Source organism: Xiphophorus couchianus, chromosome 13 (assembly GCF_001444195.1).
Source record: "Xiphophorus couchianus chromosome 13, X_couchianus-1.0, whole genome shotgun sequence".
Taxonomy (NCBI): domain Eukaryota; kingdom Metazoa; phylum Chordata; class Actinopteri; order Cyprinodontiformes; family Poeciliidae; genus Xiphophorus; species Xiphophorus couchianus.
The window spans coordinates 9,351,025-9,366,136 of NC_040240.1; the positions used below are offsets into that span (position 1 = coordinate 9,351,025).

Sequence of the window (15,112 nt, forward strand, 5' to 3'; positions counted from 1 at the left end):
TTTTTTTTAATCAAGGGTTTTTTTTTTTTTTTTAAACAATGTACAACAGGATAAAGGCATTTATAAATATGAAGACAAGTCCACACATTGTCAGACACCACAAACAAACATGTAAATATTTGACTAGGCCCCAAAAACGGGTGTAATATTTGTTGCTTTTACGTGATCACACAGATCAATTAAGGCATGAAACAACTGCCAAATGTACTGCTTTGCTGTTGATCAATAAAAGAGGTCAGTAACTTTATACATATATCAAAGGAAAATGATAGCAGGTAAATACCATATTATTGATAATTATACAAGGTTCTGATTATTAGTAGAAATTTTGAGGTCAACTTGGCTTTGTTTCACTTTGAGAGTGTGAACAACCTCAAAAGTTGCAGATTGTAACAAAAACAGAAATGTGTCCCCTAATTTTCCTGGGAAAAAAACCCCCAAAACAAACAAATACAAAATGATTGACACGCAATGTTTTACTACCCAATGGTAGATGCAATTAAACACCAAGTTTAATATAACCGTTTTCTTTAAGCAAAAAAAAGAAATAAATATGCCAAACAAGAATGTACTAAAATCTGGGTTTCATCTTAAAGATGAAAGTGGAAAATAAAAAGCAGGTTCAAAATAAAAGTGCTTCCTCTCAAATGAGTAGAAACAGGCAAAGAACCAATTATCCACCTGGCAACAGACATATTAAACAATATTTTCATCTATGCGGCATAAAAGTATCCTTTTAGGTCTGTCAGTGCATTACAAAGTGGTTATAATGCCGAAGTGGCCCTGATTTCAAGTGCTTTAAACAACACACTTGAATATGTGCTGCTTACAGAACCATCTGGAGTTAAAAAAGAAAAAAATATCAAAAAGCCTTCACCTTATTATTAAAAAAAAAAAAAAAAATCTTTTTTTGGGGGGGGGGCGGGTCGGTCTGAGGAAGGACGTTTGTTTCTTCTATAGTAGAACAATATGTGCAATATTGTGCATTTTCCACCACAGCTAGTATGAGGCATGTTTTAAAGGACAGGACATGAACAGCTGTACAAAATAAATCTGTTGTATCATACAAATATACATATATTTACACAGCATGTGGTGCTAATAGGACACAACTACTTGACTGAAAGGCTCAACCTTGTCTACAAGGGTATTTTGGGTACAAAATTCTTAATGCGATACTTCACAAACAGCAGTTATGGACGCAAAGTACAAAACAAAGCCAAAACTGTATAAAATATAAGCTTAATTTAAGTCATTAAATACTGTACATGTCACATGTCATTTCTGAGCTACAGCAGGTGACAGCGACTTTCTGCAAACGCAATAAACTCAAACATTGCTTTAAATGAAAAAAAAACAAAAAGTCCCTAAAATTTTAACAATTGCACTGAAATTTTTTTTTACTATACACTCGGCAGGTTTGTTATCAGTCCACATGGATCCACTTCGTTCCTTGTGTAAATATCTCAGACCAGCAATATAGAAGGTCAATGACAAGACGTTATGCAGATCAGCTTATTTGGAAAAGAAAAAAAGAGAAAAAGTTCCAAATATGCTGGTGGTCCTACTGCCACGTGGACGGAGAGATCCTCGGAGGAAACGAGGAACAAACTTCATATCAAACAAGTTTGGGTAAGCAGAAGAAGTGCTGCGAAGTTCACCGCGAGCATGAGGTCCTGAGCCCAGAGAAAGTGGTTTTGGGTCTCCAAGTCTAACATGAAGGTAATGTAAACATTTCAGTGTTTCTGTCCTTTTAAATATTCCTCTTGCCGAGATTTCTCATTTTACAGCAGCCAATAATAACGTTACTGAAGTACTCTGACCAGTCTCATCTGTCCACCAGCAGCATGAAAGAAAAAAATTCAGTTTGATTTTTATCTGCCACTTCAGTCATAGTAGGCCCCCAGACTGTAACCCAGTCCTCTCAAAGTATCCTTTAAGTTCCAGGTGTGAGGAGCTGGGACATCAGAACAAATAAACTCAGGACCCCCATAGCTCCCAGTCTCTTCAGCAGGGCCATGCTGTCTTTGGGGATCACCACCTGAGCCAGGTCGTTGGTGATGACAGAAACCTCATGAGCTACACAAACGAAGATGAAGGTGCTCACCAAGATGTTGAGCGAAGGGTTGCCCGGGATCAGGACCAGGATTCCCTTGGTGTCTGCCGCAAGCCAGATGTGGTACTGACATATGAACAGCTGGGGGCGACAAAGTCAAAGCACATATTTTCAGGTCCATCTTAAGATTTACAACATGTTCATAACCAGTGCAGACCTTTAAGTCCAACTCAATTAGTTAAGATCTGTATGTATTTTTTTTTTTACCAAGTTGACAAAGAAACTCAAATTTGAATAGCGCTGAACATTTTAAATTCAACAAGTGAAACATTCAGTTTTGTTAGACACAGAGGGACATATTAAGCATTTCAGCTCATTTTATTCAGCTATGACATTACTAATGAAAACCCCAAAATATATATTTTTTGGAAAGTAAAATTTATGCAAGAAAATAAAAAATAGTTTAAATCCAGAAACGGACTATACTGGTCATGTTATCTACTCCTCTTACCTAATGTAAACTACTTTCTATTGTTCTGTATGAATATAAGAAATAAACACTGGATGTTTTATTTTTTTCTCTTTAATATGACAATCAGAAACTTGGAGTTTGCAATAGTGGTAAAACAAATAAAGTTAAAAATATTTGAAATACATCACTGCACCTTATAAGTCTATACAAGATACACTTATATTTAACTACTGCAGTTATTTACATCTTACTGAATTGAGACTCACCTAAAGATTGCCATCACTTACTGTTTTAATGCACTATTTACAATGTATTATGCAATTCTGAATTATTACATGTACCTGCCTGTGCAGACAGGACCATCTTACCTCCAGGGAGATCTTTCCGAACCATGAAAAGAACGAGCTGTAAACAGAGCGAGCATAACCAGGAATGTTCCTGATAAGAATGAAGGCCAAAATCTGTTAACACACAAAATGGAAACATTTCTAAGTCAAGTCAGGAAAACACCGGTGTGTTGTTTATGAAACTTCAAGTTTTGGAAGTAGGTATTAGGTAGAGTAAAAACATTCAGCATGGGCATAAATGTAATTTATTACATTCATTATTTCAAATGTAAGTTAACATTTGAATACATTAAAAAAAAAGTTCTCCTAATGGTGCTGGCCTGGGAGTTACTTGGTGCAAAATCAAAACAACTGTCTTCAGTCGATAAGGTCAAGGCATGATAACTGCTCAATGATCAAGATTGTTTGGCTTCTAGTAGTTTCTCCTTGCCAGCAAGAAATGATCTGATTGATAGAAGAAAGTTCAAAGAAATCATTGAGGGTTCTAAAAAAGGAAACTTCAAAATAATCAGATTGGAGAAAGTGTCTTGCTTTGGTATGGAGATAAGACTACCAAGGCTCAAGGGTGCCATGACATTGACCTGCAGCACTGGTGTACAAGCTGTTTCAAAGTGAAAAATTGTGTCATTTATAGTGGATTAAGAGGATCTTGACCCAAAAAAACCCCCTTGCTCCAAAACAGCTCGATTGAAAAGTGCAGCTGCCCCCGTGGAGAAGCCCATGTTCCTGGAGGAAACATTTATGTCCAGGCAAGACGAGAACTGAACCAACTGGTATTACAGAATTGACAAGAAGTGTTTGTGAGGAGTCAAAATGAGGTTTTTACACCTGACCTCTACTGCACCAAGCATGGTGGTGGTGATATCATGTTATGGGTCTGTTTAGCTGCTACATAACCGGTTTGGGCAAACATCAGGTTTTTAGGGTGGCTTTTCCAATGTGCTAGATTGACTCCATATCCCAGTCTGTTCCCAGTGTGTTTTAGAGCAAACTTGAGCATCAAATTCATAGCTTTAAAAATACATTTGATCACTCTATCCTGAAATAATTATGTTCAAACATAAGTTATCGCATTACAAAGTTATGACTGTCATATTGTGTAAAGACCTGAAAGCCATTTTGAAAGGAATGAGATCCAGCTGGTAGCTATTTGTATGTTTCTATGTCTACATTTGTTTTAGGCAACTCTTTTATCTTGAAAAACAGACAACTCCCCATACAACTGAAATTATCTCATCATTTTGTATTTTGAAAGGAAACACAAAGCTACCGGCAAGTATGTGAGCAGGTTTGCTGTGGCTCGCCTGAACAGGGAATGCTAAATGAGTTTATAACAGTTAGCAAGACAACTCCTGCCAAGTCACATAACCCTATGTACACAGATGCATTAATCACACGCCAGAAAAGTTAATCTGATGCTTTTAACATCAGCTTAAGACGTTTTTTCTTATAGGGAACAAGGTTGCCATGTTGAGTTGATACCTCTGCAACAAGTAACTTAAGAAAATTCCAAATGTAACAATGTAAGACTGTACCTGGACCACAGAGATGTAAGGGTGCATCTCATTGCACTCCGTTTTGGTTTTGCAGTTGCTCGCCCATATTGAGTATGTCTTGAAAATGAGGAAGAGGGGTTAGACACATTTCTGCAACATAGGTCGACTGAGAAACAACATGTGAAGAGGTCTTACTATGAAGGAAACCACCGAGAAGAAAAGGAGCAAGTTGGAAATCTTTGCAGGGAAAAGAGCTTCTCCTTTCCCCTCAGACAACACCTGACGCTTCTGCAGCACCAGGTAGATGAAGGCAAACACCATGCCATGAATCACAGCCTGCGTGCCAACAAGTTGAAGCCGTCTCAGATTACAGTAAAACTGAAACTGGTTAAAAGTAAGCTGGTCGCCACATTTGACTTACAAATCGGTCCAGCTGCCATCTGAACCACCACTCATGGACACTTCCGTTCAGCTCAAACAGCTTAGAGACGGGCCACACTGAGAACACGCTCATGAACAGACTCTGGAGGCAAGATTTGAGATGAAGATCAAACTAAAAGTGCTGCACATCATGCCAAAATACAGAAGACTTGTACCAATTTGTAACTATAAAATACCACTAGTGAGATTAAGTAAAGCTGAGTAAATGAACCCACCTGTGAGAAGGCAAAGAAGCAGATAATCAGCAACAGGCCCAGTAACTTGGCCAGAATGCCAAGATGCCAGATACCACTACCTGTCCAGACAACATGATTTCTTTAAAAAGACTCTCATCTCTAAAACTACACACAATGCAATATTTGTACTGTTAACCAAATGCAAATAGAGTTTTGGTGAAATGTTTACATGCACTCGTTTTGGGCAATATTGTCATTACTTTTAGGTCTAAAGAAAATCATTTCAACCTTGCTCACGCAAACTGAAGTTGAAAAATGGTCCAAACCCTACTTTGAAATCCCAAAATGAATAACAGTCATGCCGGTTACGGGCATATGTAAACTTTTCATTGAAAACTTGTAATTTTTAAAATGATAAAAAAAGTATACAAATTTGGTGGTGAAATGAATAATAATCTCATATTTGACACCTACTGTTAGTCCTCTTTTGAAGGATCTGAGGCCAAATGGCCATTGTGGCGTAGATGAGAACAAACCAGAATGTGACCAAGGGGACAAAGTAGTAGAACTGGTATGGTCTGTCCATTACAATGCAAAGTACCACCACAAGGAAGTTTAGCCGGAACAACACCTGTAAGCATACACATAAAAAGAAAAAACACTCATAAGCACACACATGTCATTCAAGTTGGGGATTCCTAAAAAAAAGGTTAAAGAATAACTGAGTGTAATCTTACCTGACACACTCTATAAAGTCCAAAGTCTCCTTTGAGCCAGAAAAAGGAAAAGTGTCCATAGCCAGTCTGAAACAGGTATGCTGCTACCAATACACGCACGTGCATGTACACAGGAACAAACTGTAATACAAGACAAACATTTTTGTTATTTATTAAACATTCACATCAGACTCAAAGAACAGTTGCCGATGCATGTAAAGGGAACACATTTGGGACTCACAGCACTTGCTCCAGAAACATGGTAGATAAGAATAACCAACTGCATCCAGCCTTTCCATTCATCCGTTTGCTCTCGGTTGAGCAACTTGGCCTGTAATCCAAAGAAAAAAAGATGATTAAACAAACAAAAAAAAATTGATCTTTCAGTCAGATATGGCACTAAACTTGAATGAAAAGTGCTGAATCATCACAATCCTGAATGGGTGCATTTCTTTTAAGCCAGTGACGCAACAGCAGACGGCTGCAGAGCAAGTTTACATTTCAACTAACGAGATTCGTAATCAGTACAAAAATATCAAACTGAAAAAGGAGCAGTCTTTGGTAAAGTTTGACACATTTACTCATTTAAACCACATCCATGTGGCTGTTCTAGGCTCCCCTTCAACATAGGTCTGAAAGGCCGTTTAGGCTCGTAAACATCCTATATAGATTTGTGGGCTTTTTCTTTTTAATTATAAAAACTCTAAAGCCTGAAAGCACAAACATTTTTCTATGCTAGATTTTTTTTCCCCCCCAGAGTTTTCCGGACTGTGGGAACCGTGTTTACGCATTTCAAAGAATTAAGACAAAAAACCTCTACAGTGAACACTGCAAACACAAAATCTTACCAAGTATTTTTGGTCTAGTCTCTATTGCAAATATCTTGGTACACTTGAAATAAGACAAAAACTAACTTGCAAGCAACTTTTCAGTTTAACATAGGAGCTTGTTTTGGGTCAATTTATTAATATTGATGAAAAAGTACTAGTTATAAGTGAAATATAGTGGCTGGGGAACAAGACATTTTCCCTCATATTATATGCCAATATGTCTTGTGGCACATTATTTCACCTATAATTAGTACTTTTTTTTCTCCATCGATATTAAGGAACTATTGATTCAAGACAAGCTCCGAAAAGTTACTTGTTAGTACACTTGAAATAAGATAAAACTAAGATATTTGCACTATAAATACTTAAAAATGGGTGTTTTTTGCAGTAAAGCGTCTCCTCACCTCCTTGGTGTTCTCACTGTAAAACACTCCCAGCACAAATATGTAGATGAGAGGGATGAAGAACGCCGAGTGTGTGTAGAACTTCTGCTCCTTCATGAACACATCAGCTCGGTCGCACAGGTAGAAGTACAACATTATGACGCCCATCCTGCAGAGAGCCTGAAAAGGAGCCTTTGGTCCGAGGGGCGCGGCTGCAGTGGCAGGCTTCTTCTCCTCGAGGCTCTCCACGTCGGGAGTGGCATGCCGGCGATGGCGGTTGCAGCCGAGGACGTGGAGGACCACGAAGACGACGGCTGCTCCCAGGAAGAAACAAGCTGACAGTTTCTGGATGAGGTTTGGCGGGGAAATGGGCTGGCAGCAGGAGCCGTCGATGGGCCTCAGCAGCTTGTTGCAAAGGGAGTTCATGAGGACCATGGCTCCCTGGAGGGATGATTTCACACGTCAAAAAAAAAAAACTAACAGGAGAAATATTAAAAAATCTCATTAAAAATAAACCCCCCCCAAAAAATGCCCTGCCTACCACATTCCTGGTGCCCTCTGGTAGGTGTAAACCATCGTCTGAGTTTATGATCGTTTCCAGAGCAGCTTCACGGGCCGCCGCCAGCAGCTTGACCCGAGACCTCCCGCTGTACTTGCTGCTGTTGAGCACCTCCGTCGCCGCTTGATTGTACAGGTCAAGCTGTTGGTTGGTGATCATCTTCCTGTTCTCACTCAGCGTGTCCTCGTATACCGGATCTGCAAAACAGAACAGCATGGCAGTACGTCACATGGTACACATTTGACTACTGACCACTTTCTGTTGTAAAACTGATCAAGTGGATAAGAAATATTGGGGCTCCCACCATTTTAAGTGACAGATCCCTGCTCCTCTTGCATTAGAACAGTATGGTTTTGTGGACATCACTCAATGCATAGCAATGGCATCCGCAGGTAAACGTCACTAGCTGTAGCGGCTAGTAGACGTCGTCCAATCCAGTAATATCGATGGTCACTCTACTCCCCAACTGTCCTCTCTTGTTTCTGTTTTTGAGCACTTGATAAAATCAGGTGCTCAAAAACAGCACCTGATTTTGTAGTTGCCTGTACAACTACAATATAGTTGCCTGATATTGTAGGCAACTATATTGTAGTTGCCTACAATGATATACGCAACTACATCATTGTGATCATTCTTTACAGAAAATATTAGTGAATTTTGTAACTTTTCAACTGTAGGCAAGAACTGAGCAAGCATACAGGCTCATTCCATAATTTGGAATATGACTGAAAAGTTAATTTTTTAGTAATTCCGTTACCAAGTGAAAGACATTATATAGATTAATAAGACAACTAATGTTTTAACATCTTTATATCCTTTAGTATGTTTAATTGCTGCTAAAAGGTTTTTATTTTAAACAGGTACTATTCATTTGACAAGCCTCATCAGGACGTACATCCTCATTTATTGAATAAGAATGTATGGCATTCACATTTAAAGAAAGCCTTCCAATCGCATAACTGTGGGCACAACAACGCCCTCCTCTGGCCCACAACACATTCCCACCAACTTGCAACACAAAGTTACACCCCTGGCAACACGTCAAAACTCTGCTGGCCAATTCAGGGACTTAGAAACACTTTCACTGTTGAACTCTTGGCTGATATAGGACTTTATGACCAAGAACATAAAAGTTAGGTAGAGCTACATTAATTCAAACAGGAATAACCAGCTCTCAGTTTTTAAGTTTTCACTCTAAAGTAAAAACCATGCTTTTACATTAGAGTTGTTTGTACTATTTTCTTCCTCCTTTTGAATAGCTACAGGAATACTCAAATTCTGGAAGGGAAATGAGGTATTGAGGAAAATGTCATTTAATCACAACTGATATAGTGCATATTGTTTGTTGGTTTGTCAAAAAATTCAACAGCAATTTCCAGGAACAATACTGATAGTCTAGTTCCTAGTTTTGCTATCTATGTGGTTTCAAATGATAGTGTTGGTCAATGTAGAAAGCAAAGGACAAAACAGAAACACTAATAGTGTTCAGATGTTTACACCCACTTAAAGTACGGTAATCTCATTTTACAAGAATGCACATGAGATTTATTGCTGCAGCGAAGTCATCAGACAGTAATAGTGACCAGGCTGACTGACGTAAAAGTTAATCATCATCATGTTTCCAAGCGGGTAATCTGCTTGGAGCTCACCTTGCAGGACCCAGTAGATCTCCGCATGCTCAGCCAGTTTATTCAGATGCACAGCAATTGCTGTCAGATTTGCTTTGTACTGCTGCAGGGTTTCGCTGCTGCCACTGTGCAACTTGATGGACCACTGTGATAAGTGACAAAACAAGTGAGAGTAAGACAGACGGTATTTGGCCAACACCTTGCTGCTCTATGCACTACTTGATCTGCAAATATTGACAGGCATTCTTTTAGACATCTTACAGTTGCCGCTCCGAGGATAACAACATCAGGTTTCGCAGCGGTCTCCTGCAACACAAAGGTTAAGAGTATTGACAGATTTACATGAGAGGAAGACAACCTCATTTGTTTTCATATTAAGTCAACAATAAAAAGGAAATGTGAAGGTTTTATACATTGTTTTAATTGGGAGTTTTTCCTTGACAAAAAGCCAGAAATTGTTTCAGACATTTGCATTTAGCTCCACTGAATCAATATGGAGAACCACCAGTTGCTGCAATCATATCTGCAAACATTTACCAACTCCGCAGAGAGACTTTTGCCAAGTGTTTGTTGCAAAATGACTCAATTTCAGATGCAATGATGCATGACTGCAAGAAACAGTTATCAAGTCTTGCCAAAGATGTATGTTTTAGACCTGGACTGTGACTGAATTTACAGTGTCAAGTGTTTGTTCCTGTAATATATTTTCCTCCGCCATATACTTAGCTCCATCCATCTTCCTATCAATTCTAAACAGCTTCCTGGCCCCCAATAAAAAAATAAAGATTTTCCACTGTAAACCCTGTCTCTACCTTGTTTCACCATATGGATTGACTTTTCAGGATAATATGCAGTATAACTTTACTGCTAGACAGGATTTCAGACATTGGCCAAAAGGTTTCATTATCCTCTCATCTTAGCGACTTTTTCTTGTTTTCCGGCTTGTCAGTTCAGGAGAACGGCCATGTCTTTGTAGTATTTAGAAAACAAACAAAAAGAAAAACTCATCCATGAGACATCCAAAACTTGCAATACTGCTTCATAACTTAACACTGTTTTAAACATTTCAACAACTTCCTCCTTGACCAGCCTGCTGTGCTCATGACACGAAAATACAGATGTAAAGATTGAGTAATATCTACAGTCAGATATGACACAGCATGGTGTTGCGTGACATATAAAGAGGATCGAGGAAAATCTGCTCCAAGCAATCAAGACAGAGACAAAGTGATCTGCTTTGAGGATAGAAAATGGATCTATCATAAAATCGTTCAATTGGTGCTGAAAAATAGAACTTGATGCTGTCAGTGCTCACATGCGTCCATGACACCACGCGGTCCTTCATCGAGTTATTTGCCTCTGGATACCAAAGGAAGTTCTAGAAATAAAAACAAGAAAAGAAGTTGTTTTTGTTTTTTTTTTTTATCAAAGGTTCTTCTTAACAGGAAAGATAACAGTGACTCTATAGAAAGCTCACCACATTAAGAGAGGACTTCTCATCTTGAAAGAAGATGTCCTCATGCTGCAGGCGTTACATGCAAGCAGACAAAGAGAGGGTCTGTTGGAAAATGACCTCTCCTTTCACACTCTCCTCTCACCAGCTTGCTTCAGCTCAGAATAAAACTAGTCTGTCACTCTGCTGCACATATCAGGAGTTTGAGTCATTTACCAAAAATGGAACAAGCACAGTAATTTATCAACATTTAGGCTCCAAGAGATCATAGAAATCTCGTTTTTAAGCAAGCAGGAAGGCTTTAAGTTTCTAGCAGAAACGGCTCAACTTCGTAGGGTATGGGAAAACAATCCTTTTATCTTTCAGGAAGAGTCTGAGATCTAATTATAGGGCTTTAGAGCTAAACAACCAACATATATTTGCCGAGGGGGATTCAGGTAGAATATATCCTGTTAAACCGGAATGGAAAGATTTCTAATAGCCCCTGAGCGTGAAACATGCCATGTCTAGCGATTATACCTTGTTTCCATCTTCTGTCCTCTCAGGTTCGATAATTTTGACAAAGGAGTAAAATAGCTGCCTGATTCGTGAGTCACCGGCAAAGACCACCCGTTTCTTGGAAAGGCATGTTTTGGCTTCACTGCAAGACAAAAACATCGGTGAGGAACGTGTAAATCAGAAGTATAAATGTGAAAACCTCTTAGTAGCAACTGGATGTTACCAAATTAGCAGTAAGTGGCAACACTGTGTGAATATTTTAAGAACATCAGTTCAATTTAAAAGATTAAATCAGAGCTAATATTTTGCTTTGACAATCAGGAGTGACTGAACGTCCGGGTTTATGTAAAGAATCTCCACCAAAGTCTGATCTATGCAACATGTTTCAACCAGAAAAAATTGAGGTAATGTGGAAAATTATAGTCTTATCAGCTTAAAAGCCATAAAAAAAATGTAATAATGATGAGCAAAAAGCCAAATTATGGTAGCGGCTGTAATCCTAATGAGAAATAAGGTAGTGGTAGTATCATCCTCATATTTTCAGCATTCAGGCCTAAACATCATGCACTCATATCAAAGAAATCTGAAGGAAACTAAACAGAATGTGGTGCAAAACATTTAGTCAATTTCATTTAATAAGTTGAAGTCAAAGCTTTTTTTTGTTTTTGTTTCACAACGATAAAAATCTGATTTAAAACAAATAGATCATATTCGCAGTTGCTTGAAATATTTCATTCACTTGCATGTTGATTCCAATTATGTCGGAACATTTTACTGTATGTTTCATTCATCTTTGCATATTGTGCAAACCTTTGAGGTAGGAACGACGCAAACATTTCCATTTAATTCACTAAATGTAACTATTGCCCATCCATTCTTGCAGACAAACAAACACACAGAGGAACAGCTATTTGTATTACTCACATGCTTTTGTATTTGTGCATCATACAGCCATAAGGCTGCCATGCATTCTCCCCCAAGTAGCGTCCTTTGGACAGCAGCCATTCACATGAGTCTCCACCTAGAGACACACACACAGAATCTAAGTGTGAACAGCAAATAACTCACTTTTCACTGATGTGCAAACAGTACTGTCTCATTTCATTCAGCACAGGACAATACAATACACAGCTCCGGTTGGGTGGCTTTGTACAAAACAAAGCCATGAGCAATTTGGCTTGAGTGTAATTTACTCTGGCTATTCATTTATGTGCAAAATGAATGCAGCTGCAACTGACCCTGTCTGCTGAAACTGACAAAACATGAAAGACTGACAGAAGCTGGTGACTGACACAGGCTTTGCTGTCACCACCTATTCAGAGCAGCTGCTTAGCGTATAAGTCTCTTTAGACTGGTAGCAGGACACAAATATTAAAAAGGATTTTTTTACACTATGACTACACTTTATAGTTTTACATTTCCCCACGACCTATTACGTAATTCAAATACATTTTAGAGGCTGTGTTCCGGTTCAAAAATCTATATTTAAAAAAAAAGAGAAAAAAAAGCTTAGCTAAAGACAATGATTAAAAAAACACTACACTTGGTCGTTTCAGATTTTTTTAAATAGTCACTTTACTAACAAAATTAAATAATAATAATTGTTTACTATTCTTATTCCTCTTATTATTATTAATATTCAGAAAAAGAAATGCACCTTTAGAATTCTACATTTGTAATGACAATATTTAAGGGTCATTTCTCAAGTTTTCTATGCGTTTTACAAGACTTTGCCCAACACTAAGCCAACAAGAAAAACACGAAACTACGAGTAACTAGTTTGCTGGTTCTATTTATCCGGCGTTTGCTTCATGAACATTTCAATCTTACGAATGTTAAAGCGGGTTTTGACACAAGTCAGTAGAGTTTATAGCATGCTAGCTTCATATTTAGCTAGCACGTTTAACTAGCATCCACGCTTCCGCTGCGAGCCTTGCCTGGTTTAGTTTCAACATTACATGCATTTTATGCCATTTCCAATCTTTTTACCCACCTACCATGAAACTAACACTGCGCTGTACCGGCGAGCCGAAGCGCTCCCAGACCCAAACAGTGAGCTAGCTGCTGTTAGCATGTGTCAAGTGTGGGGAGCATCAACAGTCAGTTCAAATAGCGGCGCTCCACTTACCTCGGTAATGCCGCAAAGCCGTGTGGAACAAGAGCAGCAAAAGCACCGCCGCCAGTGATATCAATTTAGCATTCTTGATTGTAAAATATTGATTTATTTCGTGTTTGCCCCGGCTATAGGCCAGGACCGCCATCTTTGCTCCTCCATGACAACAGGCAGCTGTGTCGTCCAGCAGCGGCGGCGGCGCAACACCACCTGTCCGCTTCGGCTCATGCAGCACTGCCTCCTCTTCGGTCTCCATCACCGCCTCAGCAGAGTCGCTGCGACTGTTCAGGATGGCTGTTTATATTTCTAACAATTTAACTTTTTCCCAAGCTTCTGTAAAACCGTGCCCTCTTTCAGTCTTGAAAACAAGAAAAGTTTTCAAATGCCTCGAGTGCAATTTTTAAAACTCCTGTGTCTCACGTAAACATAGCGCGCCTTCTCCTTTTGGGGACAGTGGCATTTAAAAATACTATAAATCTTTTTTAGCGTTCGAGCTGGATAGACCGGATTGTCCTGAACAATGTGCAGAGTCTTGCATACCTTCTATCTTTAGGTTTCAAAAATATAGGGATTGGAGCTAGTAACGACTAGGGCTAAACATTGTTGTTCTTGTTATTAATAGTACTAGAAAGGATTGTTCAGAGTTTTTGAAAACGCTATGTTGGGCGGAGCATACCTTTTTGTCTGTTATAAACCACGTACAACCTACTGGGCAAAGTCCAATACTAAAACCTTGAGAGGTGAAGTCTGGGTAAATTTGCCTCGCAAAGGTTTCTGTCCCCCTTCAGCCTTACATTTTAATGATTCAGAAAAACAAACTTTACTGTGTTTTATATAAGTTTCATACAATAGTCCAACTCAAAGTAGTCGATCATTCTGAAACGGAAGAAAAATTATACAAAGTGCTAAAATGTTATTTTTACACTTAATAATTTGAGTTATAGTCAGGTAATGTCAAGTAAATTAATAACCATCTTTCAGTGCAATTGCAGCTGCAAGTGTTTTGGATTATGTCTAGAGGCTGATATTTTTGTCCATTCTGTTTCTTTCTTTATGCCAATGTTCAATGGGCAGCAAATAAGTGGAAAGCACAAAAATCACGTTGACAGATTCTGTGACCTGGGTCTCCTCCAGAGTTACCATGAGACTCTTGGCTGCTCCCATGGATGCTCTATCAGATAGAGTCTATCTGCTCGCCCTACAGCCCAGCTTCTCTGCTAGGACTCCACTACTTGAATATTTCCTCTGAGTGCTTCATACTTTAAAGTGGGTGACTGTATGACTTTTCTGTCAGTCTGTAGTTCTTTGATAAGTTACTTGTTTTCCTCACATGTAAAATTATAGCACACAGTCTGAGGTTTTACCAGTGAAACACTATTAACATTATGGTTGGATGAGAACAGAAGAACACGCCTCAGTATTTTACAAGTTCTGTGTGCCGTGTGCTGTAACCACCTTAACCAAACACATTGACGATCATGTGATTTTAATAGGACAAACATTGACTCTGCTTTTTCAGCTGGTTCGCTCACACACCTTCACTCCTGGAGGAAGGGCTAAAAACCAATGTGAAAACATGGGTGTGGGCCATTTGGCCGTGTTGCTGCTCATTTGGCCAAACAGACCTCTACTTGGCTATTTATCGATTTAGCTCATCGTGGCAGATGTTCTCAAACAAGGCGGTGTTTGCCACAAATTGTCCTAAGCTTTAACTGGTTCATTTTTATACAAAATCCAAACCTCAGCACTGTTACCAATGCATTACATATGCTTACAAGCCAGAGCAGTGAAACCAAACAGATTAGATTAACAAAATTTCTGTCAACAAGGGAGGATAGGGTCTTTAAAATAAGAATTTACAAAAAGTGTCTTAAAGATATTTTTTATTAAGCACATTAGTGTGGATGTATTTATACATTAAACAAACAAACAGCACTCAAATCT

General features: G+C 38.8%; 1 protein-coding gene across 1 annotated transcript; it reads right to left on the bottom strand.

Annotated features, from left to right (window-relative positions):
- Nucleotides 1-33: 33 nt before the first annotated feature.
- On the bottom strand, nucleotides 34-13,761 carry casd1 (CAS1 domain sialic acid O acetyltransferase 1). Its single transcript, XM_028036614.1, has 18 exons — nucleotides 13,184-13,761; nucleotides 11,980-12,076; nucleotides 11,077-11,197; nucleotides 10,582-10,626; nucleotides 10,420-10,482; nucleotides 9,366-9,410; nucleotides 9,126-9,249; nucleotides 7,459-7,673; nucleotides 6,939-7,358; nucleotides 5,946-6,035; nucleotides 5,726-5,845; nucleotides 5,463-5,619; nucleotides 5,028-5,107; nucleotides 4,793-4,894; nucleotides 4,567-4,707; nucleotides 4,411-4,488; nucleotides 2,897-2,989; nucleotides 34-2,197 (listed from the first exon to the last, which is right to left on the bottom strand). The coding sequence occupies exons 1-18, from the start codon at nucleotides 13,422-13,424 to the stop codon at nucleotides 1,937-1,939; spliced, it is 2,493 nt and encodes an 830-aa protein (XP_027892415.1). The 5' UTR covers nucleotides 13,425-13,761; the 3' UTR covers nucleotides 34-1,936.
- Between the last annotated feature and the right edge of the window lie 1,351 nt (nucleotides 13,762-15,112).

Coding starts and splice junctions, on each gene's coding strand:
- casd1 (XM_028036614.1), bottom strand. CDS start 13,424: ATGGAGACCGAAGAGGAGGCAGTGCTGCATGAGCCGAAGCGGACAGGT. Junction 5,620..5,725: donor GACTTTATAGAGTGTGTCAG/GTAAGATTACAC, acceptor GTATGCTTACAG/GTGTTGTTCCGGCTAAACTT. Junction 5,108..5,462: donor CCTTCAAAAGAGGACTAACA/GTAGGTGTCAAA, acceptor TTGTCTGGACAG/GTAGTGGTATCTGGCATCTT.